This window comes from Pipistrellus kuhlii, unplaced genomic scaffold (genome assembly GCF_014108245.1).
Source record: "Pipistrellus kuhlii isolate mPipKuh1 unplaced genomic scaffold, mPipKuh1.p scaffold_m20_p_4, whole genome shotgun sequence".
NCBI classification, from domain to species: Eukaryota; Metazoa; Chordata; class Mammalia; order Chiroptera; family Vespertilionidae; genus Pipistrellus; species Pipistrellus kuhlii.
The window spans coordinates 73,949,647-73,977,151 of NW_023425540.1; the positions used below are offsets into that span (position 1 = coordinate 73,949,647).

At 52.9% G+C, this 27,505-nt stretch overlaps 3 protein-coding genes across 5 annotated transcripts in view; 2 read left to right on the forward strand and 1 right to left on the reverse strand.

Annotated features, from left to right (window-relative positions):
• The first annotated feature begins 8,458 nt into the window (after positions 1-8,458).
• Positions 8,459-27,200, forward strand: NCF1 (neutrophil cytosolic factor 1). 2 transcript variants are annotated; one of them, XM_036409300.2, is made up of 11 exons: positions 8,459-8,597; positions 18,594-18,674; positions 19,620-19,695; positions 19,848-20,013; positions 20,925-20,986; positions 22,322-22,444; positions 22,878-22,985; positions 23,763-23,880; positions 25,173-25,280; positions 25,726-25,871; positions 25,989-27,200. In XM_036409300.2, the coding sequence occupies exons 1-11, from the start codon at positions 8,526-8,528 to the stop codon at positions 26,099-26,101; spliced, it is 1,173 nt and encodes a 390-aa protein (XP_036265193.1). In that variant the 5' UTR covers positions 8,459-8,525; the 3' UTR covers positions 26,102-27,200. The 2 variants fall into 2 exon arrangements, with proteins under 2 accessions (XP_036265193.1, XP_036265191.1); XM_036409298.2 differs by having other exon boundaries at positions 25,726-25,870; positions 25,985-27,200.
• On the forward strand, positions 16,387-17,008 carry LOC118702834 (mitochondrial import inner membrane translocase subunit TIM14-like). The gene has a single exon (XM_036409301.2). The coding sequence runs from the start codon at positions 16,549-16,551 to the stop codon at positions 16,897-16,899; it is 351 nt and encodes a 116-aa protein (XP_036265194.1). The 5' UTR covers positions 16,387-16,548; the 3' UTR covers positions 16,900-17,008.
• Positions 24,781-27,505, reverse strand: part of GTF2IRD2B (GTF2I repeat domain containing 2B) — a 41,612-nt gene continuing 38,887 nt past the window's right edge. For both annotated transcript variants that reach the window (XM_045571209.1, XM_045571208.1), the window contains exon 15: positions 24,781-25,209. In XM_045571209.1, coding sequence (XP_045427165.1) covers positions 25,124-25,209 — 86 coding nt within the window. In that variant the 3' untranslated portion in view covers positions 24,781-25,123. The remainder of the gene's footprint in view (positions 25,210-27,505) is intronic.

Below are 27,505 nucleotides of genomic sequence, written 5' to 3' on the forward strand. Positions count from 1 at the left end.
ATGAGCTCTTCCCACCTGAAAATGACACCGGCTCGCCATATTCTCCCAGCACAGCCCTCTGCCTCTTCCGGACCCTACAAATTTGTGCTCGGGGAAACCTAATTTGTTATTTTACAAATGAAATCAGGATTTGACTTCTACAGTAGAATCTCATGGATCTTTTAAAATTATTATTAAATGAAAATATTACCAAAGAGATTTGTTTTCCTAGCCAATATAAGAAGTCAGTGTGCACAACACACACATATTTTTTTTTTCATGCACACATTTTTTATTTTTATATATACTGTTAGCATTTTTTAAATTTCTCACATTTACCAAGTAGACCAGCTTCTGTACACAGAATCAGTGCTACACCCCCTCCTCACTTCCTCATGGTTTAAGGCAGTGTTTTTCAACCTTTTTTGGGCAAAGGCACACTTGTTTCATGAAAAAAATCACGAGGCACACCACCATTAGAAAATGTTAAAAAATTTAACTCTGTGCCTATATTGACTATATATAAAGTAATTCTCTTGAATAGGAATCAAATAAACACAAAGAAAGTATTTTATAATTACTTTATTATGAAATATTAAGTAAACAAAATAGTGACAAATTATAAAATTCTTGTCTTGTCTGCACCTACGGCACACCAGGCAACATCTCGCAGCACACTAGTGTGCCGCGGAACAGCGGTTGAAAAACGCTGGTTTAAGGAATGCTCTCTGGTCCCATTCTGTCTCTCCCCTGAACAAAACAGGCTTAATTCCTTCAAGAAAAGTGTTGAGCCTCGGGCAAGGGAAGCTATTGCTGCATCCATCCGTCCTCTGGAAGAGCACAGAGGTGGAGCAGGTCTTTTCTCTCAACTCACTGTCTCCCCAGCTTTTAACATGTCATCCTTAGTCTCTGCCTCTACAGTCTAATTATGCATTTTAGGAGAGCTTCCTTAGAACAGCTTTGTTTCCTGGTAAATTGCCTCTTTACCTGCAGGGCAAAATTCGCCCTGGCTTCAGCGCCTTGCACTTGCTTACAGATGGGTGGCAGTGTCGCCCTGGCTCCCTCCACCAGAGCCCAGGCTGTAAGAGGAAGCCTTCAGCTCCCGGGTTAGTGAACACTCAGAGCATCCATAAGCGAGACTATTCTTTCGGGGGTGGGGGTTAAGCTTGCCACCAAGATCTTGATGTGGTCAGTGAGGACCGGACTTCAAAACAAGATACTGGCCAGCTAGGTCTGACCAGTAATTTCAGTGTGCTTAGTGTTTGTGAAACATCCTGATTCCATAATAGTTCAAGGTTAAACATTTTACCAGGGAGTAGAATGACTAAGAACCTAGGTTTTGTGACCAAATCCAAGCTCCACTTGTAGACAGCTCTTTTCTTGAGGAAATTTCCATCAGAAAAAAAAAAAAAAAACATGGTAAAATCTAGGAAATGCCTACATGGTGTTTATTGAAAACTGTCAACGGAGTTGGGTGAATGCTAACCCCCACCCCAAGCTCTGGACTTCCAGCAGCTGCCCGGAGCGGCCTCTGCCCTCCAGGGTGGGGCAGGGCCGAGTGCTTCTGTGGGCGGCCCGGCCTAACCCAGGCTTGAACTTCTCAGAGCTCATAAGCTTACCCTTTCAGCAGCTGGCACACCATGAGACCTTTACATTTTCATTGGTCTAAGTCACCTCGCACACAGGAAGTGGGGTGTGTATTTATGGTGCTCTGTGTGCCCCAGCCTCACTCCAAGGCTGGGGGCCAGGACTTGAGCCCAGGTGTGTGGCCCTCCGTCCTCCCATAATGCAGCTGTTCACAGCAGGCAGCAGTTCCCTCCTGAAGTAGTTGGTTATTCTGAGCATCCTTCTGGCCTCTGTTTCTGCTTTCTATCTCCCCCTTCCCACCCCCACCCCCGCCAAGGGACTGAAAGGTCTGAGAGGAGGGCTGAACAGGCCTTTCCCATTTGCTTAACACCCCAGCCCCAGACTAGAATTCCAGGAACTTGCTTGGCTGAACTGTTAGTGGGCAGATCATTGCCACACACCAGTGGGCATCTCTGGAATGCACTGCCCAGGGCTTGTCCTCCGTGGAAGTGTGTGTGAGGAGGAAGAGGCGTTCTCCCCGGGATGCCTCGGGTTCTTTGCGATGGGGAAGGGGAACGGGGTGGCATTTTAGGAACTGACATGGCCTGTAGGCCACTCTCTAGTATGGCCTCTTCACTGTGCTGCTCAGACATGTGAGTCTGGTGGGGTGAGCACAAATGGGGCTGTTCATCCTTCTGTTTAGAACCCTCCTCCTCCCCCCCCCCAAAAAAAGAAAAAATAAATAAATATTGCTTTCCCAGCCTCGAGTTTGTTTTGTTTCACTCCAATATGGGATAAGAAGTAATAACCTTCTGTGCTTCACTCCTGACTGCCAACCTTGGCTCAGAGCAACTTAAGGCAGCTTGCAGCTGGTTTGTAGAAATGACTCCCTAGGAGCCTCATGACCTGTAGACTTTAAAAAAGTGGACTGGCCTAGCCTGGCTGCCCGAGGGTCTTCCTCACCCGTGGAGCTGAGAAAAACAGCAAAGCAGGACTAATAGGGTGTTGGTGTCACTTTACCTCTCCCTCCTGCCCTGCCTCACCCCCAGCCAGGCATACCTCTTGGTTTTGTTTTGAGGAAGTGTCAGAAATGTTAGTGCTGAAAGCAAGCTATGATACAATATCCATTTGTAAAGGTGTTTCCTGCCAGATTTCCTTCTCAGAAGCAAGGTGGTTTACGGGCATTTAGTAGCTTCCACTTCACGTGTGGTCTCAAGGCTGCACATTTGAAATCTCTAGTGCCTCAAGCTCCACAGAGCGACCGAAGACCAGGCCCTGGGCAGGGCCTGAGAAGGCCTGGGGAGGGTGTCCCCACTGTTTCAGTAAGAGTGGTTAGACCCACCAAGAGGTAGCAAAAGGATAGACGGCCCACTTCCTAGGTCATGAGATCAAGATAAATCCTGAAAGGGCCTACTGATAGGTGCTCTGCAACTTAGACTAACAGTGTCCTCTCCCTTACGATGACCAGTCTGCATCCTCTGCAGTGTTTCCCAAACTTTTGACATATGTGTGCCCCTTCTATAATTTTCATAACGCTGAGTACCCCTCGTACTCATGAGAATGTAGAATTAGGCGCAGCTAAGCAAGGTGCAGTGCATATCCCCACCAAACTCCGGTGCAACGCGTACCCCCACCAAACTCTTCCCGTACCCCTGGGGGTACGCGCACCACACTTTGGGAAACACTGCTCTAGGGAAAACCCTCGGTAGAAGATGGCAAGTACAGGGTTCCAAAAAAGCAAGGTTGGAGAAGGCAGCCCATGGTCACAATGCCATAGCAAGTGTGGACTCGGGCTTCAGTCCGCAGGTGGCATCATCGTGATCCTGGTGCTTCATGCAAGACTGGCCACTTCACATCTCTGTTAGCTACCTGGCCACAGGAGTCCCACCCCTCCAGACCCATGTGTCCCTGTGCGCCTTTGCTGTCCTTAGACCCTTGGAATTGCCAAAGGTACTGAGCCCTTGGAAAAACCCCAGCCTGACCATCATGCTGCCAGCTGACTCCTGCACTCTCAGGGCTGGAGAGATAGACATGCCGCCCAGCCCAGGTGACTGGATCCAGAGGCAGGATTTTCCCTTCACTGGACTCCATCTCAAATTCAAACATCACAAAATTCCCCGGGTTCCTAGCTTGCTGCTGGATTAACTTTGGGTGGGTGGGTGGTGTGTTTCAAATAACTCACTGCATGACACATCTGGGCCCACTCAGCAGGGAAGAGTCTGGAGGGGGCACAGCAGGCCCTGGGAGACCGTGGGAGGAGTTGGGCACCTGGTTTTGGAATAGGACTTGCTTGTGGAATCCCCATTCACTGGGTATTGGCCCAGGGCCCGGTTGGTGTCAGGCTGCATTGTTTTGGGACAGAGCCCTATCCCCAGGACTCCCAGGCCTTGCCCTCTGCTCTGTCCCCGGCGGAGGAAGGGCTGAGCTCAGCCAGCTCTAGGCCCGAGGCTGTACCCCACAGTTCCACCCACTCTCCACCAACAGTTCCCACAGAGAACATGAGCCCACCCTGTGGTCCCAGCAGCCTGGGTGCCTGCTCTCATGGGACACAATGGCCCAAGAACTAGGTTCACTGTTAGTGTTAACTTGCCAAAGGACACAAATAGAAATGAACCGGTTAGGGTTCAAAGCAGGTCCGTGTGGTTGTCGAGCCGCCGTGCCCACAGCCAGCGGTCAGTGTGCGCATACCCTCCGGTGTCCAGAGGCCAAAGGAGGAAGAGACTCCAGGGCGTGTGGTTTCCAACACTGGCTCTGTGCCCTGAGCCTGTCTCCTACGTGCAGGCACCTGCTCCCTTCTGATGAGGACCCGAGGCCCACACCAGGCCTGGCCGGAGCCCATTCCTAGTCTGATTTTGCTGAGAAAGGAGGATTCAGGGTCCCCTGGGAAGCAGGTGGTGAGCGGCTGACATTTCTGCACAGACACCAGCTTGCGGTTACAGCCTCAGCCTCGGGCAGCCGGCATCACCCCGAGTGGCCCCTCTGCCTACCTGTCAGCAGTGACTCGGGGCCCCCATCTACTCTAGGCACCAGGCGAGCACTGGCCCGGGAGGCCACACTCACAGGCCTGGCCTGGGGCTCAGGCTGTTCGCTTGAGAAGGGGCGGGCGGGAGGGCTTTAAGTTAAACTCGAGGAAATTGTCCTAACACAAGGGCTGGCTTGTTCCAGTTCTAGGATTCCCTTCGGAAGCACTGCCTGGGCCTCACACAGCCTGTCCCCCGTGGCCCAGCCTTGGGGATTTCCTGGTTGAGGAACTGGTCAGCCCAGCCCCCTGGATAAGGCCTCCGTGTGGAGAAAGTGGCCTCTAGAGAGAAGCCAAGACTCTCGAGGCCAGACTGGGAAGCCCCACTCTCCTCCAGTCTGTCCCAATGTGAGAGTTTCCCTCTTTGGGGGCGTTCATGCAGGCTGGCGCCTCCCTTGTGATCCCCCAATCATCATTCATTCTCATATTGTTCAAGAACAACATAGTGCTAGCTGGGGCTTCATGCAAGACCGGCCACAAGGTCTGTGTACCAAAAGGGGATGGTTTGATTCCGGGTCAGGGCACTTACCGAGGTTGCAGGCTCCATCTCCAGTCCAGGCCCATATAAGAAGCAACTAAGCAATGCCTCTCTCCTCCCCCCACCACCCACTTCCTCACACATAAATACCCCCTGGTGAGGATTTAAAAAAATAATTTAAAAAAGCCCGGCTGGAATGGCTCAATGTTTGAGCAGCCTGTGAACCTGGAAGTCACGGTTTGATTCCTGGTCAGGGTATATGCCCGGCTCAATCCCCAGTAGGGGTGTGCAGGAGGCAGCCGATCAAGAATGCTCTCTCTGCTGAGACCGGTTTGGCTCAGTGGATAGAGCGTCGGCCTGCGGACTGAAAGGTCCCGGGTTCGATTCCGGTCAAGGGCATGTACGTTGGTTGCGGGCACATCCCCAGTGGGGGGTGTGCAGGAGGCAGCTGGTTGATGTTTCTCTCTCATCGACGTTTCTAACTCTCTATCCCTCTCAATTTCTCTCTGTGTAAAATCAATAAAATATAAATTAAAAAAAAAAAAAAGAATGCTCTCTCATCATTGATGTTCCTATCTCCCCCTCTGTCTTCTTTTCTCTGAAATCAAGTTTAAAAAAAAAAAAAAAAAAGTTAGAAAGAAAGAACAAAGCAGGCAATCCCAGTGGTTAGGAGCAGGAACCTGGGATCCAGACTGCCTGGGTCCAAGCCCCAGCTCTTTGCTTACCAGTTGTGGCAACCTATTTGCCTCTCTGAGCCTCAGCTTTCCCATTTATAAAGTGGGATAATGGTTGTGCCGACCTGTTCACCTCGTTGTGAGGGTAAGACGTGATCATAGATGTAAAGCACTCCTGACGCTGGGTAAGTCCTTCACTGGCACTCAATCCAGTGAAGTGGGGGTTCCGGCACTCGGAGTTGTTCTCAGGTGATATAGAGCTAGATCTCTACATTATAAAAAACCAGACATTCTTCTACAATTTTCTATGTATTTCCAATTTTAAAGTTTTAAGACTTTAAAAGTTTGTACCTCACACTCCCCGATCTGCTATTTATTCATTACCTCCTTCATTTATATGTACTCCTTTTTTTCTCTAATCATTTGGTCATTCAATCATTTCATCTGTGCGTAAAACTCAGTCCTGTCTCATCCTGACAAAGGGCTGTAAATCTGCTGACAGGTCACCACAGGGTAAAACAGAAGTTCTTAAAAAAAAAATTATATATATATATATATATATATATATATATATATATATATATATATATATAATTTTTTTTTTTTTTTTTTTTTTTTTTTTTTTTACGGAGAGGGATAGGGAGTTAGAAACATCGATGGTAGAGAAACATTGATCAGCTGCCTCCTGCACACCTCCCACAAGGGATGTGCCCTCAACCAAAGTACATGCCCTTGACTGGAATCGAACCTGGGGCCTTTCAGACTGTAGGCCGACCCTCTATCCACTGAGACAAACCGGTTAGGGCAAAACGGGAGTTCTTATCACTTGGTGTCTTGGCCTCTTTGCCGGGAGGGGGCGGGGGGGGCATGTGAGCGGCAAGGCGAGCCATGGGGCGGCCACCGGAGGGGAGTGGAAAGGTAGCAGCTGCCGCTCCAGATCCAGCCGCCGTGGCTGGTGTCCTCTGGCCAGGGCAGCCCAGCCAGGCAGTTATGCAAGAGTGGAAAGACTTCTGGGAGGAAGGGAAGGAAGTGCTGAGGGCCACGGACCCTGAGCTCAGGCGGAGGTCCGCTGGCCCTTCCCCTAGACATGCCCTCGTAAGCATGGCCTCTGTGAGCACGGCCTCAGTGCAGGGTCTCAGGCAGCACCTGTGGGACAGGGCAGGCCAGAGACCGACAGAGTCCCTCGGGGAGGGGCCATTTACGGAATAATCAAAGGGCAGCCGCTCAGCAGGGAGCCCAGTGCTCTGTGCCAGGGCCGCCCTCCTGATGCGAAGTCACTCCATTCTTTGTTTTCAACTTTTTATTAAAGTAAAACAGACCTAGAGAACAAAGCCACCCACAAAGCTTCCTTGCCCGGGCTACATTGATTTTCAGGAAGTGAGCACACACGTGGAACTAGCATCCTTATCAAGGAAAGGCCCACCACCTGCGGCCTCCTGCTTCCCTCGCCGGTCCGGCTCCCGCCTGGGCAGCACCCAGGCCGGCTGGGGCAGCGGGAGCTGCGCAGAAACGCTCTCAGGTGTGCTTCGCACCTGCCTCTCTCCCACCACCCGTGTCGGAGGTTGGCCCGTGTGGGCAGCTCCGTTTCATTGCTGAGCAGCGAGAGCGTGTCCCTCTGTGTGGAAGACCCTCGAGGCGTAAACGGAAAGGACTTGCGAGGCTTGTCACCCGCAGGGCTGGTGACCTCCAGTTGGGAGGGAGCAGCAGTGCCTGAAAGGGACCTCCCAACAAGCTCTTCTGAGCCAGACGCCAACCCTCATACCCCGGGGGACCCACGGCTCTGGGTGCCCTGAGTGCCCACTGCCTTTGTCGTGCCTCAGTTTTGCAATCTGCCCACTGGGAACACAAACCCGCCTCTCTTTGGGTATGCTCCCCCCGCCCTCCCCTCACTTCTTCCTCCCAAACCCCCTTCTGGGCAGAGACGGTCCATTCCACTCCGGAGGACACAGTCAGCTCCGAGGCCCATTCTTTGACCAGGATTGGAACTCGGGTCAGAAAGTGTGTCCCAGCTGCCACTGGCCCTCAGCCAGCTCCCTCGGGGGTGTGCTCCAGCTGCGCACACACTGCCCTGGGGGCGCTCCCTCATTCACGCAGGAAGGGGTGCAGCCGTTCTCCAGATGTTTGGGGGGGGGGTCCCCTTGGTGCCCAAGCAGGCCAAGTCCTGGTTCTCATGGGGCTCCCACCCTGGCAAACAGAACATAGGTGATTTGCCAGTTGTGGGGAGTAATCGGAGTACAAACAGAAAAGCGGCCTGGGGAGGCATGAAGTTTTGCTGTTTTATGTGTAGTTATCCTGGCAGGCCCCTCAGGGGAGGTGCCATTGGAGCAGAAACCTCGAGCACACGAAGGAGGGGGTTACTGTTTGCAGAAGACGGGCCAGGGGCGCGAAGGCCCCGGGTGGGGGCAGCCTGCTGTGTGTGTGTGTGTGTGTGTGTGTGTGTGTGTGTGTGTGTGGTGGGGGGGGGGCAGAGGCCATGGGGGTTGGGGGGGTGAGGCATCGTGAGGGAAGCCCCACCTTCGGGGCCTTGAGGACCACGGGGCGGACGAGGGCGAGGACAAGCTTGTCCTGGCACAGTGCGTGCCCGCGGCAGGGGCCGGGGCAGGGTGGCCATGGGGACCCAGGAAAGGGGGGGGGGGGAGGGAGAGGGGGAGGGGGGAGGAGGGGGAGGGGGAGGGGAAGGGGGGAGGGGGGAGGAGGGGGGAGGAGGAAGCCCTCTCCGCGCCTCCGGCCCAGCCCGGCCTGACGGGCCGCTTCCTCTTTCCAGCGGGTGAAGGCGCAGCCCGGGGCGCCCGGCCAGAGCGCGGCTGCCATGGGGGACGCCTTCATCCGCCACATCGCCCTCCTGGGCTTCGAGAAGCGCTTCGTGCCCAGCCAGCACTACGTGAGTGGGGGTGTGGGGGTGTGGGGAGACAGGGGGGCGCCCCTGGGCCACCCACCGCCCGAGACAGGGACCCCCGGGCCGCGGGGAGGGGTGGGAAAGTGGAGGCTCCCTGTCTCCGGGCCTCAGTCTGCCGTCGGGGTCCGCAGGGGACGTGGGACCCTGGAAAGGATGCGCGCCCTGCACCCCGGCCCGCCAGCCCCCTCACTGCGCCCCAGCCAGTGGCCTCTCCACTCCGTGCGCTCCCCGCAGCCAGCCCGCGCTCAGGGCCTCCGCCTCCGGGCAGCCCTCCCGGACCACCCGGCCTTTAGGGAGAGGTCCTCACGGAGAGGGGCGGGGGAGCGGGCTCTGGCCTGGCAGCCGCGTGGGGACCTGGAGGGGGGTGTGTGTCTGTCCTGACCTAGCATCCATGATAGGGACCCCAAGCCCAGAGGAAGGCCAGGGAAGATGTTCATTCTCTTCTCTCCTCCTCCTCTCCCTCTCCTGCTCCGCCTCCCTCCCTTCCTGGTCCCTTCTGTCGCTGAATAGAAATTCTCTGAATCATTGGAGAGCTAAGTTGGGGCAGTTGTTTCATAACCTCTACGCACTGGGGTGTGTGTTTCTTAAAAATCAGCGACATTCTCTTACACAGCTGCAGTGCCAGGGTGTCACAATGAGGAAATGGACATCCATAAACACTGTTATCCAGCCCACACACCTTCCTCAGAGGCCACGTGTCCTCTGGGCAGTGAGACTGTTTCAGGCCCAGGATCCGATCCCAGGTCTCCGCTTCCATTTCAGCTTTCCGTCACCCGGGTCAGTCTTCTCTTCCTGTGTCCTCCCGGCTTTGCCACTTCGGAGAGATGGGACCGTTGTTTTGCAGAATGTCCCTCGGTTTGCATTTGTCTGATACCTCACTAGATTCAGGAGGCAGGAGCACCCCAGAGGTGATGCTGTGTTCTCATCCGTCCTTCCAAGAGGCAGGAGACTGACTGGTCCCCATTTGGCGGAGAGCATTGGGCACCATGTCCTGGACAGGTCCCCCAAGTTTCTCTCTGTACTGTTAGTTTCCCCCTTTGTTTTAAATAGTCTAACCTGTGGGCAGAGATTGGACGTTATGTGACTATCCTGTTCCTCAGAGTAATTGAAGGCTGGATCAAATTACTACAGTGATTGCTACATGGTGACTCTGAATGTATCACTTAACGTTTTCTGTAAGGGCCTTCCCTTCTCCCTTTATTTGTTTACTTCTGCCAAAATGGATCCATGGCCCTGACCGGTTTTGCTCAGTGGTTAGAGCGTTGGCCTGTGGACTGAAGGGTCGCAGGTTCGATTCCAGTCAAGGGCATGTACCTTGGTTGCGGGCACATCCGCAGTGGGAGGTGTGCAGGAGGCAGCTCATTGATGTTTCTCTCTCATCCCTCTCATAGATGTTTCCAACTCTCTATGCTTCTCCCTTCCTCTCTCAAAAATCAATAAAATATATTTTAAAAATATATATGGATCCATGGATTCTGATTTATTAATGGATTATAATCCATTACTATCACAATTTGTTTTTATGCTCAGATTGTACCAGATTTGGTCAGTGGGAGCTCCTTCAAGCTGGCTTCTGTGCCTGCCATTCTTTGCGCACATTCTTACTTCTGGCACAAGATGGTCCAGGTTCTTCTCCCAGCCCCAGCCCTGGACTCAGCCATGTTGCTAAGGACCCTGATTCTTTTTAGTGGGGAGTGATCTTAGAGCCCAAGATCTGGAAGCTAGGTGTGCTCATTGCCACTGAGGCGTTATTGTGAATATCCTTCCTGTGGACAGACTGGAGAAAATATTGCCATTTCATATGATTCTTACCTTTTACCATTTTATATTTGTAGCTCCTTTCTCTCATTATGAGAAGCCTGGCTCCCAACAACGTCCATATATTTATTTCTTTGCTCAGTTCAACAGTACACATACACTTGTTTCAGAATCACTATGCCCACACCACTATTACAATAAACTCACTAACCTATTAAGTCAACTTTAAGTTTCCTTTTTTAAAAAATATGTTTTTAGCCGAAACCGGTTTGGCTCAGTGGATGGAGCATCGGTCTGCAGACTGAGGGGTCCGGGGTTCAATTCCTGTCGTGGGCATGTACCTTGGTTGGGGGAACATCCCTGTGGGGTGCGTGTAGGAGGCAGCTGATTGATGATTCTCTCTCATCAATGTTTCTAACTCTCTATCCCTCTCCCTTCCTCTCTGTACAAAATCAATAAAATATATATTTTTTAAAATGTTTTTAAAATTGATTTTGCAGAGAGGAAGAGAGAGAGATGGAAACATCAATGATGAGAGAGAATCACAGATCTGCTGCCTCCTGCATGCCCCACACTGGGGGTGGAGCTCACAACCTGGGCATGTGCCCTGACTGGGAATCAAACTGTGACCTCCTGGTTCATAGGTTGACACGCAACCGCTGAGCCATGCCGGCTGGATTTTTTTTAAATCCTCACCTGAGAACATTTTTTCCATTTTGTTTGTTTGTTTATTTGTTTGTTTAGAGAGTGGAAGGGAGGATTGGGAGAGAGAGGGAGAGAGAGAAAAAGAGAGAGGGAGAGGGAGGGAGGGAGGGAGGGAGAGAGAGAGAGAGAGAGACAGAGAGAGGGAGAGAGAGAGAGAGAGAGAGAGACAGAGACAGAGACAGAGAGAGATCAATCGGTTGCTTTCTTTGCAAGCCCCTTCTGGGGTCAGGGATCAAACCTGCAACCAAGGTACGTGTCCTTGAATGGGAATGGAACCCTCAACGCTTCAGTGCATGAGCCAATGCTCTTACTGCTGAGCCACTGGCCAGGGCAAATTTAAGTGTTGTTGTTGTGGGCAGAAGTAGTAGCTGTGGCAGGTGTGAAGCTGAGGAGAGTCTCGAGGCAAGCTGTGCAGGGCTGTCTGATAGGCCAGCCAGGCCTGTTGCTGGAGCTGGGCCAGCCGCAGCGAGTCCTGGGATGAGCAGCGTGGGCCTGGGGTGCACTGGGACAGCCCCGCCTACAGCTACAGTGTCTGGATGAAGAAGTGGGGGCACAGCCCTAGCCAGTATTGCTAAGTGATTAGAGCGTTGGCCCACACACTACAGGGTTGTGGATTCAATTCCAGGTCAAGGGCACGTACCTGGATTCAGATTTGATCTCCATCCCTAGTCAAGGTGTGTGTGGGAGGCAACTAATCTCATGTCAATGTTTCTCTCTCTCTCTCCTTCCTTCTTGCCCTTCCATTCTCTCTAAAAATCAATGAGGAAAAGATCCTCAGGTGAGGATTAACAAAACAAAACAAAAAAGAAGTGGGGACACAAATGGTGCTCTGTTGCCCTCAACCCCAGAGAGAGTTCCTGCAGTTCCTCTCACGCTTGGCAAATGCTCTAGGGTTTGCAAATAGATTTCCTTCCGGTATGGCCCAGGTATCTCTTAACCCAGCAGTCGCCAACCGGTGGTTCCACGAGGTCCAGAAGGTTGGCAACTGCTGCTTTAAACTACTGTGTTTTTTAAGAATATTTTTTATTGATTTTTTTTACAGAGAGGAAAGGAGAGGGATAGAGTTAGAAACACCGATCAGCTGCCTCCTGCACACCCTCTACTGGGGATGTGCCCGCAACCAAGGTACATGCCCTTGACCGGAATCAAACCCGGGACCTTTCAGTCCACAGGCTGACGCTCTATCCACTGAGCCAAACAGAAACTACTGTTTTTAAGCAGCACCTCAGGGTAGGCGACTGCAGGCCAGGGTGCTGGGTGGGGTGCCCACCTGCCTGAATCCTGTGCTCCTCCAAGTTTCTGTGAGCGCTCTCTCTCTCTCTCTCTCTCTCTCTCTCTCTCTCTCTCTCTCTCTCTCTCTCTCTCTCTCTCTCTCTCTTTCCTTCTCTCGTTTGTTGTGAAGAAGCTCTTCAGTCAGCCCTCCACTCTTCTTCAGGGGGACTGCTCTGTCTGTTGGTGTAAATTTGATGTGTGTCCTAAACTGTTATCTTAGCGTTGAAGCCCCTCCTTGTTGATTGAGTTTTATTTTTAATTATGTAAAATATTCACATGAGATCAGACATCAAATCTTCATAAAAATATGACTAAGACTCTTTCTGGTTCACCTTTTTTGTATTTCTGTTTACAAAAATAAGTGCAACTATATGAAATTTTCTTATTATTTCTTCTTTACTACACACAGATAACAAACAAGGCGACATTTTTTTCATTTTCTTATAATACCCTGGAGTTACCTCCAAATTAATCCATTGAGGCACTTGGGTGTTTTTTTGTTTTTTTTTACATCTTCAAATATTCCATTGTATGACTATACCATTGTTTCTTCAAACAACCTTTAGATTGTTTTCACTAATTTGCAATTACCTAGTCACTCTGCATTTATGTTATTATGAGAAAAGCCAAACACCTCTTTATATGTTACATACACTGGATATACACTTGTGTGACATGAATTGTCCATACCTTATGCTCATTTTTCTATTAGATTCTTTTGGTCTTTTTTTCTTCAAATTAAAAAAAAGGTTTTTTTTATATATTGGAAATAGTAACCCTTTATCTGTTATGCATATTTTTTTTTACAATTGATTTAATTTTTTCAATTACAGTTGACATTTAATATTGTATTAGTTCAGGTGTACAGCATAGTAGTTAGACTTTTTTTTTTTTTTTTGCTTATGAAGTGACCCCCTGATAAGTCTAGTGCCCCTGACACCACACACAGTTATTACAGTATTCTGGACTACACCCCTCTGCTGTGCTTCACTTACATCCCCCGGCTATTGAGTAACTGCCACACTACTGTCACCTCAAAGAGGAGAGCGGTGGGGAGAAGCGTGAGAGGCTGGACAATTTACCCGAAAGCTGTTTCAGTTATTGCGTCAGACGAAAATTCCCCAATTGGGTTAGATCCATTTCTTTTTTAACTTCACCCTTTGTGGGTGGGGTAGATCAGAAAAGTTGGATTGCGGAACTGACTTCAGATAAAATAAAATAATTCTCCCCAACCCTGAATAAATTGGGGACCTGTGAGACTGATAAAACTCAGTTTTTAAAATGTTTCCCTCCTGTGATTTTCCCCAACCCTTGGAGCTGTTTCTACAGAAGCATGATGGTGCTGAGTAACAACTCACTTGCCCAGCTCATTTGCCAGCTCACCTGCCCAGCTCACCTGCCCAGCCCACCTGCCAGCTCACCTGCCCAGCCCACCTGCCCAAACTCACCTGTCCAGCTCACCTGCCCAGCTCACCTGCCCAGCCCACCTGCCCAAACTCACCTGTCCAGCCCACCTGCCCAGCTCACCTGCCCAGCTCACCTGCCCGGCTCACCTGCCCAGCCCACCTGCCCAAACTCACCTGTCCAGCTCACCTGCCCAGTTCACCTGCCCAGTTCACCTGCTCAGCTCACCTGCTCAGCTCACCTGCCCAGCCCACCTGCTCAGCTCACCTGCCCAGCTCACCTGCCCAGCTCACCTGTCCAGTTCACCTGCCCAGCTCACCTGTCCAGTTCACCTACCCAGCTCACCTGTCCAGTTCACCTGCCCAGCTCACCTGCCCAGTTCACCTGCCCAGCTACCTGCCCCTGCTGCATTTGCTCTGCTCTCTCAAGGAGAGTATTTATTCATTACACAATGTTGCCATAAAGAACAATGAAGATAAACCTCTGTGATGTGTATTGCAAATATTTTCTCCCAGTTTATCATTTACATTTTGGCTTCCTACACAAAAATTGAAAGGATGTTAATGCATTTGCAGAAGCAATCTTTTACTGCCTTTTGGATCTGAGTCGGTTAGAAAGTCCCTCATACCCATGTTTCCGTCTGTGTTCCTGACCGAAGTCGGTGGGTCCATTGCCCCATCGCCCAGGAAGGGCAGATACTGAAACAACAGGTTTTTCACAGACAAAGGGGGGTCTTACTCCTGAGGTAGACAGATGAAGAGACGGAAGAAAGCCCAAATCTGTCTCCCCAAGTAAAGATTTGAAGTAAATTTAAATGTAAAGAATTAAGATGAGGAGGGGCTATGCATAGTCGTCATTCTAACCCAGGGTCTGATTAGTGCTGGAACTAAGCCATCTCAGGTAAGAAACGTGGACGGGCAGGACAGAACGAGGTCATGTCAACCTGGCAGAGTTCATTGGTTAATCACTATGTGTCCATATTGGATCCAGACATCCCTTCTTCCTGATGGATAAACCTCCACCTTCTTCAAGGGTCAGACGGCAGCCCAGCTGTTGTCACTCAGTGATTGAGCGTTGACCTAGGAACCAAGTAGTCACAATCCGATTCCAGGACACGTGCCGGTTGCAGACTTGATCACCAGTGTAGGGCATTCAAGAGGCAACTGATCAGTGATTCTCTCTCTCATCATCGATGTTTCTGTCTCTCTCTCCCTTCTTCCCTGAAATCAATAAAAATATATGTTTTTTAAACAAGCAGGACTTGGTTCTTCAGTGCTCTGGAGGTTGGCCTAGGCCGGTGGTGGGCAAACTGCGGCTCGCAGGCCACCTGAGGCTCTTTGGCCCCTTGAGTGTTCTAACGCCACTTCTTCAAAATAGACTCGCCCAGGCTGAAAACCGACTTCTGCGCATGGGCCACGAAGTTTCAATTGCACTGTACGCGCGCACTTGCACGTGGTATTTTGTGGAAGAGCCACATTTGAGGGGCCAAAAAGCTGCATGTGGCTCTCGAGCGTGGTTTGCCAACCACTGGCCTAGAGTCATTTACTGCTCCCTGCGCCTGCTCCAGCTAGGTCTGGTGGTCTCTGGAGCACTGTGAGGAGGCCTGGTGTTCATCTGCTGAGAAACACTAACAACAAAAAACAACCAGAGAGAGAAACTATTATGGTCTAGTTTCTGCCTGAGGTCCCTCAGGGGCCACCTGGTTTCGGTGGGGCGGGGAGGGGGAGTGGTTTCATTGCACTCACACGGTTTCAATTTTTACATTTGTGACTCTGATCCACTTGGGGTTTGTTTCTGCGGTGGGGTGTGAAAAGCAAACCCAACTTTACCTTTTCCTAAAGGCGTGCCAGTTGTCCCAACACCAATTTTGTAAAAATCCACCCTTACATCTGTGACTTGAATTGCCACTTTTATCATGACCTAAATTTACATATGCGCTTGATCTACTTCTAGATTTTCCATTTTGTACCATTTTTTTGTTCATAATACCACATTGCTGGTTTGTGGGTTTTTTTTTTTAAGTTATTATGAATGTGTGTGTGTGTGTGTGTATGTGTGTGTGTGTGTGTGTGTGTGTGTGTGTATAATTTACCATTTCCACCTTTTTGTTGTTCTTAATCCTCGCTGAGGACATTTTTTCCATTGATTTTTAGAGAGAGTAGAAGAGTGGGAGGGAGAGAGAGAGAAACATTGATGTGAGAGAAACACATCAATTGGTTGCCTCTCGCATGTGCTCCGACCAGACCAGGCCCTGATCAAATCTGCAACCCAGTAACTGACCAGTAATTGAACCTGTGACCCTTTGGTGCTCAGGCTAATGCTCTAACTCAGTGTTTCCCAACCTTCTCTCATGATGAGAATCACCTGGTGGAGTTGTTAAATCACAGATTCCTGAATCCCAACTAAGAAGTGCTAAACTAGAATTTTTGAGAACATATGCAATTTTACCTATATGTTCTCAAAAATTCTAGTTTAGCACTTCTTAGTTGGGATTCAGGAATCTGTGATTTAACAACTCCACCAGGTGATTCTCATCATGAGAGAAGGTTGGGAAACACTGCTCTAACTAACCCAAGGCCCATTTCCACCATTAAAAAAAATATTTCTTGACTTTTACGACAGTTTCCGGCCCGGGTTGCGGTACCGCTGCCGAGGGCTCCGGCTGCCCGCGTGAGGACCTTTGGTCCCCGCTGGTGGCGCCCTTGCTGTCCGGGGGCGGCGGGGAGCGGGTGGCCGTGGCCTTCGGGGCTGGGATGAGCCGCGCTCTCGGCGGAGACAGGGAAGTCAAGCCGGAGCCATGGCCAGTACAGTGATCGCAGTTGGATTGACCATTGCTGCTGCAGGATTTGCAGGCCGTTATGTTTTGCAAGCCATGAAGCATATGGAGCCTCAAGTAAAACAAGTTTTTCAAAGTCTACCAAAATCTGCCTTCAGTGGTAGCTATTACAGAGGTGGGTTTGAACCCAAAATGACAAAACGAGAAGCAGCATTAATATTAGGTGTAAGCCCTACTGCCAATAAAGGAAAAATAAGAGATGCTCACCGACGTATTATGCTGTTAAATCACCCAGACAAGGGAGGATCTCCTTACATAGCAGCCAAAATCAATGAAGCTAAAGATTTACTAGACGGTCAAGCTAAAAAATGAAGTAAATGTATGGTGAATTTTAAGTTGTTAGTCACTTATATAAAAACAGCTTTTTGTAATAAAATGTCCCAAAGCTACACATTTTAAAAAATGATTTAGCACAAACTAAGTCAAAGCCTTGGTATAAGTTTCATATTTAAATTTGAAGGTTCTAAATCAAATTATAGAATATTTGGAAATTAATGCTCAATAATATGGACACATACCATTTGAATAGAAGTAGTGTTCTGTCATTAATCATTTAGTAAATAATTTGCTATTTACTTCAAGGCAAAGTGAACATGAAAGTCTGCTCTCAAGGAACCCCAATCTGATGAGACCTATACACTAGTAATTAAAATGCAATATGGTCCATATTATGATGGAATTAATACAGGTTGTTATAGTAGTTAGGAGGAAAGACTGTCAAGGTACAGAGAGCTGGTTCAGTTGCTTAAGACCGTGAATTTAAAAGTAAGTCTAGCCACAACTCTGACTTTAAAAAATTGATGTTATGTATCAATATATCACAGGCAGAATTCAGATTTCATACATTAAAATCTTGATAAAAGAGGAGTATGTTGTTTCTAATAAAGAAAATATTTACAGTGTAAAAAAAATATTTCTTTTATTGATTTTAGAGAGGAAGGGAGAGATAGAAACATCAACAATAAAAGAATCATTGATCGGCTGTCTCCTGCACACCTCCCATGGGGGATCGAGCCTGCACCCCGGGCATGTGCTCTGGCAGGGAATCAAATTGTGATCTCCTGGCTCATAGGCTGGTGCTCAGCCACTCAGCCACAGTGGCCAGGCTTAATGAGATATAATTTGTTTATTTATTTATTTGTGTGTGTGTGTGTGTGTGTGTGTGTGTGTGTGTGTGTATATATATGTATATTTTATTGATTTTTCACAGAGAGGAAGGGAGAGAGATAGAGAGCCAGAAATGTCAATGAGAGAGAAACATCGACCAGCTGCCTTTTGCATATCCCCTACCGGGGATGTGCCCGCAGCCAATGTACATGCCCCTGACCGGAATCGAACCTGGGACCCCTCAGTCCCCAGACCGACGCTCTACCACTGAGCCAAACTGGTTTCGGCAATGAGATATAATTTACTGAGATATAATTTCCATGCTATACAGTGCACCTACATAGTATATACAATTCAATGGTTTTTAATATGTGGGTAGAGTTGCACAATCATTGCAATAACCAATTTTAGAAAATTTTCATAACCCCCCCCAAAAAAACAAGCGTATACCTGCTCGTGGTTATTCTTCGTCCCCAATGTACATTGGCCCTCCCTACCTGGCAATCACTAATCTATTGTACCTTCTGTCTTTATGGACTTGTCTGTTCTGGACATTTGATATACTTGGAACAGTACAGTACCTTACTGGGTCCTTGTATTGTTTGAGCTCAGCGCTTTCTGTATCTCCTGAAACTCCCTCATACCAGCCCTACAGTGAGGTCCTACTTGTGTCTCCGTGACAGGTGAGACATCTGAGGGAGGCGACCATCTTGTCCCAGGTCCTAACGCTGGAGAGTGGCGTTAGCAGGGGGGCCCGTGAATTCAGTGTCTTTTCTAGGGTCACGTTGCCCACAGAGCACTCGGTCCCCAGTTCTTCAGGTTTCCCTGGGGGGGGGGGGGGCTGCCCAGCTGCGTGGCGAGGCCTCCCTGGAAGCTGAGCGCGGCCCTCCCGCCCCCAGGTGTACATGTTCTTGGTGAAGTGGCAGGACCTGTCCGAGAAGGTGGTCTACCGGCGGTTCACCGAGATCTATGAGTTCCACGTGAGTGCCCGGTGCCCTGGGGGTCAGGGAGGGACGGCACACCCAGTCCCAGCTCTGCCTCTGGGGGAGGAGAGAGACCTGGGGGCTGGCTGGGCGCTGAGGTGCCCGGAGTCTGTCCCCACCAGCCCACAGGGAAGGGGGCATTTCTTAAACTTTAAGAAACATTTCATTTAATATATTTTTATTGTGGTAAAATGTGAACCACATAAATTTACAGTTTTAGCCACGTTAAGTTCAGCTCAGTGGCATTACATATATTCACAATGTCATAAGCTGGTCCTGGCCACCCATCTTCAAAATGTCTTCATCTTCCCACACAGAAACTCTGTACTCACTCCACACGAGCTCAAGAGGGTCTTCTTTAGGGACCTTCTGATATGTGCAGGGCGAGCATGGGAACAGCACGTGCAAAGGCCCTGGGGCAGGAGTGGGCCTGGCGTATTCCAGGGGCACCGTGAGCCAGGGGGGGAGGTGGCAGGGGGGTGAGTGCGGAGGGCGGGGCCAGGCCTAGCAGGGCCTGTAGGCCAACAGGAGGCCTCTGGCTTGCACGCTGAGGGAGCAGAGAGGTGGGGAGTGTTCTGAGCGGAGGAGGGACAGGACCCAACGTGGGTTTTTAGAGGGTTGAGAGGATCCCTTAGGTCTTAAGAGGGTCCTTCTGGGTGGGAGGGGAAAGAGACATAATAAGTTGGTAAAACCCAGGGCTGGTGGCAGCTCGGAGCAGGCGGTGGCAGTGTGGGGAGTGAGGGGGGTCAGGCTCTGGATGGATGTTTGCCGTGGAACCGGAAGGATGTGCCGGTGGCTGGCTGTGCGGTGGGAGGGAGAGAGAGGAGCCAAGGTCGCCACCAGCCGTTTGTAGCCAGAGCGATGAGAAGGTCATTTCCAATGTTGTGCTCTTAACAGTGTTGTAATGGGAAAATGCCCCTTCACGTTTTCTTTTCTGTCTAGAAAACCTTAAAGGAAATGTTTCCTATTGAGGCGGGGGACATCAAGCCAGAGAACAGGATCATCCCCCACCTGCCAGGTGAGGGGCTGAGTCCCCTGGGTGGGGTCCCCTGTCCTGGCCCCCCTCACCTGCCCCCCAAGCTGCCCGCTCTGCCCTCACCCCTGCGTGGACTTGACCTCGAGAACGTGCTCACGGCTTCTCTGGCGCCCGCCCCTCCCCGATCCGGCCAGCGCCGAGGTGGTTCGACGGGCAGCGGGCAGCCGAGAGCCGCCAGGGCACGCTCACCGAGTACTGCAGTGCGCTCATGGACCTGCCGGCCAAGATCTCCCGCTGCCCACTCCTCCTGGACTTCTTCAAGGTGCGCCCCGACGACCTCAAGCTCCCCTCCGACAGCCAGTGAGTGGCCCCTTCCCTGTCCCGGGGCCGTGGGGGAGGAAATGGGGCGGTAACCCATCCTGGCGGGCGTGGGACTTCCCCCAGGTGACAGGTTAGGAGACTGAAGCTCAGAGAGGGGCGTCGACTTGCCCGAAGTCACACAGCCAGAGAGAGAAGGAGGCAGAATTCCAACCCTGGCCCGTGTGACCTGCACCCACTGAGCATCCTTTCCAAGTCCCCACTCGGACCCTCTGAGGTCAAGGCTGCAGGAGGCACGGGGGGGTTGGGGGGTTGGGTTGGGGTCCAAAAGCCTTCTGAAAACGGTTTACCCATGTGTGATGGGGCGGTGAGGGCCAAATGCAGTCCCGGGGGCTGTGTGAGAGGATGATGTGGGTCCGTGGCCTCTGAATTAATGAACAGGTCTCTGCCCCTGGCAGCCCCGCCCCAGGGCTCTCCTGTCCTCAGGGCCCGGCCTGGAAGCACCTGAGGCTGAACAGGCTGGAAGGCCCCCCTCTCTGTCCCTCCCCGGCCACTAGGGGTGGGGGAGACCGGAGGGAGGGCAGGGCTGCCAAAGACCGTCACTCCAGCCGGTGCTGACTGACCCCTACACTCACCCCTGCTGCCAGGAAGGGCTGCGGCCAGCGGCTGGGGAAGGAGCCCTTCCCGCTGGCTGCTCTCCAGGCTCCGGAGGGAGCTGGTCCAGGAGCTGACCGCAGGCTTCCCCAGGGCCAGGGCCTCGCCATTCCCTGGGGAGGAGGCCCTTTCTGTCTTGGACAGGTGGCGCCTTCTCCTTGGGGTCCTCGCCTCCGGCTGGAGGAACAACCCCATCGCCCCCAACGCCCTTTCCTTGCCAGTCCAGTCGCCGCCCTCTCTCGGCAGCGGCCCCGGTCGCCGCGGGAAGCGGAGTCTAACCGCGCTGTCCCCCGCCGCAGGGTGAAGAAGCCAGAGACGTACCTGGTGCCTAAAGATGGCAAGACTATCTCTGCCGCCACCGGTGAGGGGCCGGGGCAGCCTGGGCGGGTCACCGGGACTGCTGACATGGTCGGGAGCCGGGCTCAGGGTGTGCAGGGAGAAGAGCAGCGAGAGCAGTTGTGAAGGGTGTTGGTGCTACGCTCTGGGGTCTTTGGGGTTCACTGGGTAGCCAAGGGAGCTACAGAGCCCGGCACAGGTGCTGGGGGAGCTTGTGGCTGAATGAATGAATGAATGAACAGGTTTGAGGGCCAAAGTGGCCTTCGGGGGTGACGCAGAGTCTCTCAGCCTGCTCTGGCTGCTGTAACGGCACCACCGGCCGGGCAGCTGGCACTTATTTCTCACCATTCTGGAGGCTGGAAGTCCGAGGTCAAGGTGTGAGGGTTGCTTTTTTATTTTATTTTAATGTATTTTATTGATTTTTTTTTTTTTTTACAGAGAGGAAGAGAGGGATATAGAGAGTTAGAAACATCAATGAGGGTTGCTTTCTGCTGAGGCCTCTCTCCTGGGCTTGCAGACGGCTGCCTCCTTGCTGTGTCCTCACATGGCCTTTCCTTGGTGTCTCTTCCTCTTTTTTGAAAAATATATTTTATTGATTTTTCACAGAGAGGAAGGGAGAGGGATAGAGAGGTAGAAACACTGATGAGAGAGAAACATCGATCAGTTGCCTCTTGCACAACCCCATACTGCGGATGTGCCTGAAACCAAGGTACATGCCCCTGACCGGAATCGAACCTGGGACCCTTCAGTCCGCAGGCCAATGCTTTATCCACTGAGCCGAACTGGTTAGGGCTCTTCCTCTTTTTATAAGGACGCCGATCCTGTTGGGTCAGGGCCCCACCTCGATGACCTCATTTAACCTTAATCGCCTCCTTAAGGCTCTCTCTCCAAATGCACACAAGTTCTGGAGTCCTGGGGTTAGGGCCTCATTGTATGAACTGGGGAGTGTGTGTGTGTGTGTGTGTCTGTGTGTGTGCACAGTTCAGCCCACCACGGCAGCAGCAGGAGCAGCACCTGGGCTGGTTGAAAACGCACTCTCTGGTCTCGCCGCAGAGCTGTGGAATCAGAAACTCATTTCTCGTGATGCTCGTGCAGTGTGTGTCAGCTGAGGTTGAGGCGGATGGCTGGCTAACCAAACGAGAAAGGGGGTGTGTGGTGTGACTGTGTCTGAAACGCACTAGGCGATCTCCGCTGCTCTCCAGCCTGGAGGGCGCCTCCGCCTGGGGGATGCCTGGAGCTGGGTGGGGAGAGGCTGCCCGCCAGTGCCAGTCCTGGCAGCCCCCACTGGGGACCCCAGCGAGAGCCAGGAGGAGGCAGTCACGCCCACAGCGTCCACTCACCTTGCCCTCCCTCTGCCCAGACATCACCGGCCCCATCATCCTGCAGACGTACCGGGCCATTGCCGACTACGAGAAGAACTCGGGCACCGAGATGGCTCTGGCCATGGGCGACGTGGTGGAAGTCGTGGAGAAGGGCGAGAGCGGTCAGCCTCCTGCCTCCCCCCCCCCCCCCCCCCCCCCCCCCCGCCAAGGCTCTGCCCTCCAGGCAGCCTCAGGCCTCATCCCCGCCCTGCCCTGGGGCCCTGACTGTCCGCCCCGCGCTGCAGGTCACCCTCCCTCTGAGCACGCTCGCTGGGGCGGCTTCCCTGTGCATCTCTGAGGGGCATACCCCGGGGCAGGCCAGCTCCTCGTCATGAGTGTGACGTGGGCTCCACGCTGTGGAGCTGTGACCCTGTGTGTGTGTGGGGGGGGGGCGGTGATGAGGTGGGGGTGATTTTGGTGTGGGGTGTGGCGAAGGTGACATTTCTGAATCTGGGTGTTGGATGTTTGTGTGTCTGTCCAAGTGTCCTCACCACCCCGATGGCTGAGGGGGCTGCCAGGCCCCCCCTGACTTATTGCCTCAACCCCCGGACACAGGCTGGTGGTTCTGCCAAATGAAGACCAAGCGAGGCTGGGTCCCAGCCTCCTTCTTGGAGCCCCTGGACAGTCCTGATGAGCCAGAGGACCCAGAGCCCAACTACGAAGGTGCCCCCGCCCCCTCCCCCGTCCCCCATGGCCACGGGGTGAGGGAGGAGGGGGTGGGAGGGGCACGGGGATACTGAGAACCAGCAGTGACTCCTTTGGGGTTGGATATCATGGGGGCTGGGCAGAGGGGCAGTCAGAGCTGGGGGTTCTGGTAGGAGGTGGTCAGGGCAGGGAACCCGGGGGAGGAATAGAGGTGGGCGGTGATGAGGTCGGCCTGGGATTCTGGGTGGCAGTTGGCTAGGGCTGAATGTGAGCAGCGCTGAGGCTCAGGAAAGAGGGCTTCCCAGAGGAGGGGGTATCATGCTGACGGGGAGGGAAAATTGGCAGCTTCTGGGCTGTTGGGAGCCCTTGTGGAGGTTGTCAACAGTCAGAATTGGTCACCCATATTTTAAAACGGAGAGATTTCACAATTTTATGTGGATTTATGCTTCCTCGGTAAGACTGGGAAAGGTGTTCTGCAGCCCCCCTGCCCACAGCTGGCGGGAGTTGAGTGGCTCAGGTTTCCCTGTTTGGGGCCCTGCAGTCCCGCACTTCCGGCGGATCCACTCCCCTGTGGACTCTGAAATCCTGGGAGCTCCTGACCCTGGTGTGGAGAGTGGTGGGTGGAGAGGGTAGAGAGGGCGGAACTCCAGGATGCCCCCCAGTGGCTGGGAGGAGCCTGCAGGAGACCAAGAAGGACCCAGAGAGGAAGCCCCAGGCCCAGAGAGGAGAGGGGGAGTGATGAGTTCTGTGCAGAGCAGATCCTCAGACCACGCTCCGCCCCCTCCCTGTGGACAGGGGAGCCCTACGTCACCATCAAGGCCTACACTGCTGCCCTGGAGGACGAGATATCCCTCCAGGAGGGCGAAACCATCGAGGTCATTCACAAGCTCCTGGACGGCTGGTGGGTCGTCAGGTAGGCGAGTGCCTCTCCCTCCCACGTGGCCAGCCCTGGCCTGGGGCAGGCTCTGTTGGGACTCAGGGCGGACTCGGGTTGCCTTAGCTGTGTGACCCTGGGTGAGCTGCTGCGCCTCTCTGGGCTCAGTGTCCATGGCTGATAGTCCCACCCTACTGGTCTCTTGGGTTCCGTGTCTTCGTCAGAGTGGGCACATTTTTCCTTTGTGATTTTGGGGTCATTTCCCCTGACCAGTCCATCTATTATACCTTCTCCAGCAACACAACTCATTTTTGTATTAATCATTATGTTTGATAACTAGTAGAACAGACCTGTGAATGCTTTTGTTTTTAGATATTTTCCTGCAATGCCACACCAATTCCTCCCTCTGCCCCCTCTCCCTCCCCTCCTAGGCCCCTCCCCTCCCGACGGGTTCTAGGGAAAGCAGAGACATCTCCCCGGAGCCGCTGGGCCTCCCCAGGGCCTTGACAAGCTTTCAGAGCCCTGGGCCACAGGGCCAGCCCAGGACTCAGCGAGCGTGTGGCCACAGCACCCATCTTCAGCACGGTCCTGGGCTGGAGGCTGTGAGACAGGGTCTCTTTTTCTTTTTTCTTGATTTTAGTATTTTTATTTTTTCCCCCATCACCATTTATTCCCCCCTATTCCCGCTTCCACCCCCACCCACCCAAGACAAGGTTCCCCAACCTTTTAGATCCACCCTTAGTCAACCCCTGAGAATCTGCTTGTGATCATCCCACCATCCAAGAAACATCAGCGTTACTGAGCGAAGTTTGTGTTATGTAAAGTTCCCCCCTCCCCCTCCGGATGTAATAGTGAGAACAGGAAGGGAAAATCTACCCAACAAATGGTGCTGGAACAACTGGATATCCACATGGAAGCAAACAAGCCTAGAACCCTACCTCACACCATACACGTTTATTTGGGATGGACCACAGGTTTTACCAAGTTCAAAAACCCGAAACTAAGAAGCTTCTGGAAGAAAGCATAGGAGAACTTGAAGAGTGGAGCTGGGCAAAGCTTTCTTAGTACACACAGGCGACCCGTGGAAAAGAAAAAACAGACATATGCACTATTGCAGACGTTTTGTAGTCAACAGGGGTCCATGGAGAGATCTCCATCTGCTCATGTTCTCCCCCTCCCAACACCTGTGGGGCACAGACCGGCAAGCGGAGGCCCGGAGGGGCCGGGTCTGGTGTGGGCCAGCTGGGTATTGGCCACCTCTTGGCTGCCTGGAACCCAACGTTTAGCGGGAGCCTCCGTCTTCCCACTGACTGGCCTTCTGTCTCCTGCAGGAAAGAAGACGCCACCGGCTTCTTCCCGGCCATTTACCTGCAGGAGGCGGGGCAGGACGTAGTGCAGGCCCAGCGCCAGATCAAGAGCCGCGGGGCGCCGCCCCGCAGGTGAGTCCTCTGGGCTGGGGTGGGGACCTGGGGGGGCTGAGGAGGGGGTTCCGCGGGTTCCCTCTGTCGGCCTCGGATTGGCAGGACCGGAGCAGGAGAGACAGGGTGGGGGTTCCGAGCCTGGCGGGGAGGCAGCACCCTCACCCAGCGCTACTCAGTGGTGCTGGCACGGGGCGTGGGAAGGCAGGGGTGTGCGGTGGAGGCTTTGAAGTCATAGGCTTTGGGGATGATGGTCCGTGGGCTTCCTGGGGAGAGGGCCGGCTGAAGGCTGGTGAGGGGCGTGGGACATGGACCTGGGCTCTGAGACACCCCACCCTTTCCCCCCCCCGCCCCTCCCGCCCCCCACTTTCCCGGGCCCGGCGTTGGACCCCAGGGTGGCCAGGCGAGGCCCCGCGGGCAGGGACGCAGCCGATGATGACCCGCGTTCCCGTCCCGCCGGGCCCAGGTCGTCCATCCGCAATGCACAGAGCATCCACCAGAGGTCGCGAAAGCGCGTCAGCCAGGACACCTACCGGCGCAACAGCGTCCGCGTCCTGCAGCAGCGCCGGCGCCAGAGCCGGCCCGGGCCGCAGAGCGCGGGGAGCCCGCTGAGTGAGTGCCGGGGCGCGGGGCGGGCGGGGCCGAGGATGCCCGCTGGCGGGCTGGGGTCGGAGTCGGGGTCTGGGCGGGGGTGGAGGTCTCTTACCCGGGCCCGCCCTCTGCCCGCAGAGGAGATCGACCCCCCGAAGCCGCAGCCCGCGGTGCCCCCGCGGCCCAGCGCAGACCTCATCCTGCACCGCTGCAGCGAGAGCACCAAGCGGAAGCTGGCGACCCCCGTCTGAGGCCGGGCATCGCCCCCCGAGGGCGCTCCGCCCCCTCCGCCGGGATCCCTGTACAGATGTGATTAGAGCCTGAGGTCCGGTTACCTGAGGCACCCCGGGCCCCGCCCCGCAGCTCCCCGCCCCCCTCAATAAATGTTGCTTAGCGTGGACAGTGGCTCCGCGGAGACTCGAGGGGGTGCTGGGCTTGAATCGGGCTGGGCTGTGACCTCTGCTGGGGAGTTTGCAGGGGGGAAGTTGCAGAAGCCGCGGTCCAGTTGCATACTGCCCCGGCCTTGGCCAAGATGGAGTTTGCACAAGGCCAAGTGCAAAGGGAACTCCTGGCTTCCCCTGGCCTTTGTGTGGTCAGCCGTTTGCTAGAACGCTGGCTCCACTGCAGACCAGTCCCGAAGAAGGGCTGGACACAGTACGCAGGGAGGGGCGTCACGACAGGGAGTGACGTTGTGTGTGCGGCTTAGTTGACAAAAAAAAATTGTAATTTAGGTAAAGGGAGGAGGCACGTCTGATTCTTCACTGAGGACCTGCTCAGTTAGCAAACATTCGGATGAACAGATCCTGGCCATTTACCCTGGTATTACTGCTAGCCCATGGCTTTGCTGGTGGGTCTTTCCCAACATGCAGACTCTAAGGTGCACATTGGAGCTGCAAACCTTACAGATCTTGGCCAAGGCCAGGGCAGTGTGCAACCCGACCTCGGCTTCTGCAACTTCCCCCACTACCCCCCACGGAGGTCACAGCCCTGCCCAATGTGTGCGTGCAGCTTGTCACGGAGGCCATGGGTAGCTTGAGGAGCTGCACCTGTGGGGGAGTGGCTGCTGAGGTTAGGCAAGGCTGCTACCATAGAGATCAGACAAAATTAGCGAGGGGACAGGTGCTTCAAAAGAGAATAATTGACTATCAAACGATGGAGAGAGGCCTTGAGGAAACCACTGGGCCCTAACTCCGTTTGCTTTTTGCAGACCCTTGTTTGCTGAAAAAGTCCAGTGTCAAGGACTGTCATGCAAAGCTGTGGGACAACTAACCACAGGCAATCCCAACCTTTTAGCCTGTTCAGTGCAATTATAACTTAAAAAAAAATTAAATACAGTATAAGGCAAAAAAATTATTTTCATAATTTTTAATTTCATTTCTTTTGGTTAATCCTCACCCTACAATATTTTTTCCATTGATTTTCAGAGAGGGTGGAAGGGAGGGAGGAAGGGGAAGAGTGTGAGAGTGAGAGCAAGAGCAGAGAGAGAAAGAGAGAAACATTGATTGCTTGCCTCTTTTTAAAAAAGAAGGGAGAGGGATAGAGAGCTAGAAACAATGAGAAAGGAATATTGATGCTGCCTCCTGCACACCCCTTACTGGGGATGTGCCCGCAACCAAGGTACATGCCCTTGACCGGAACTGAACCTGGGACCTTTC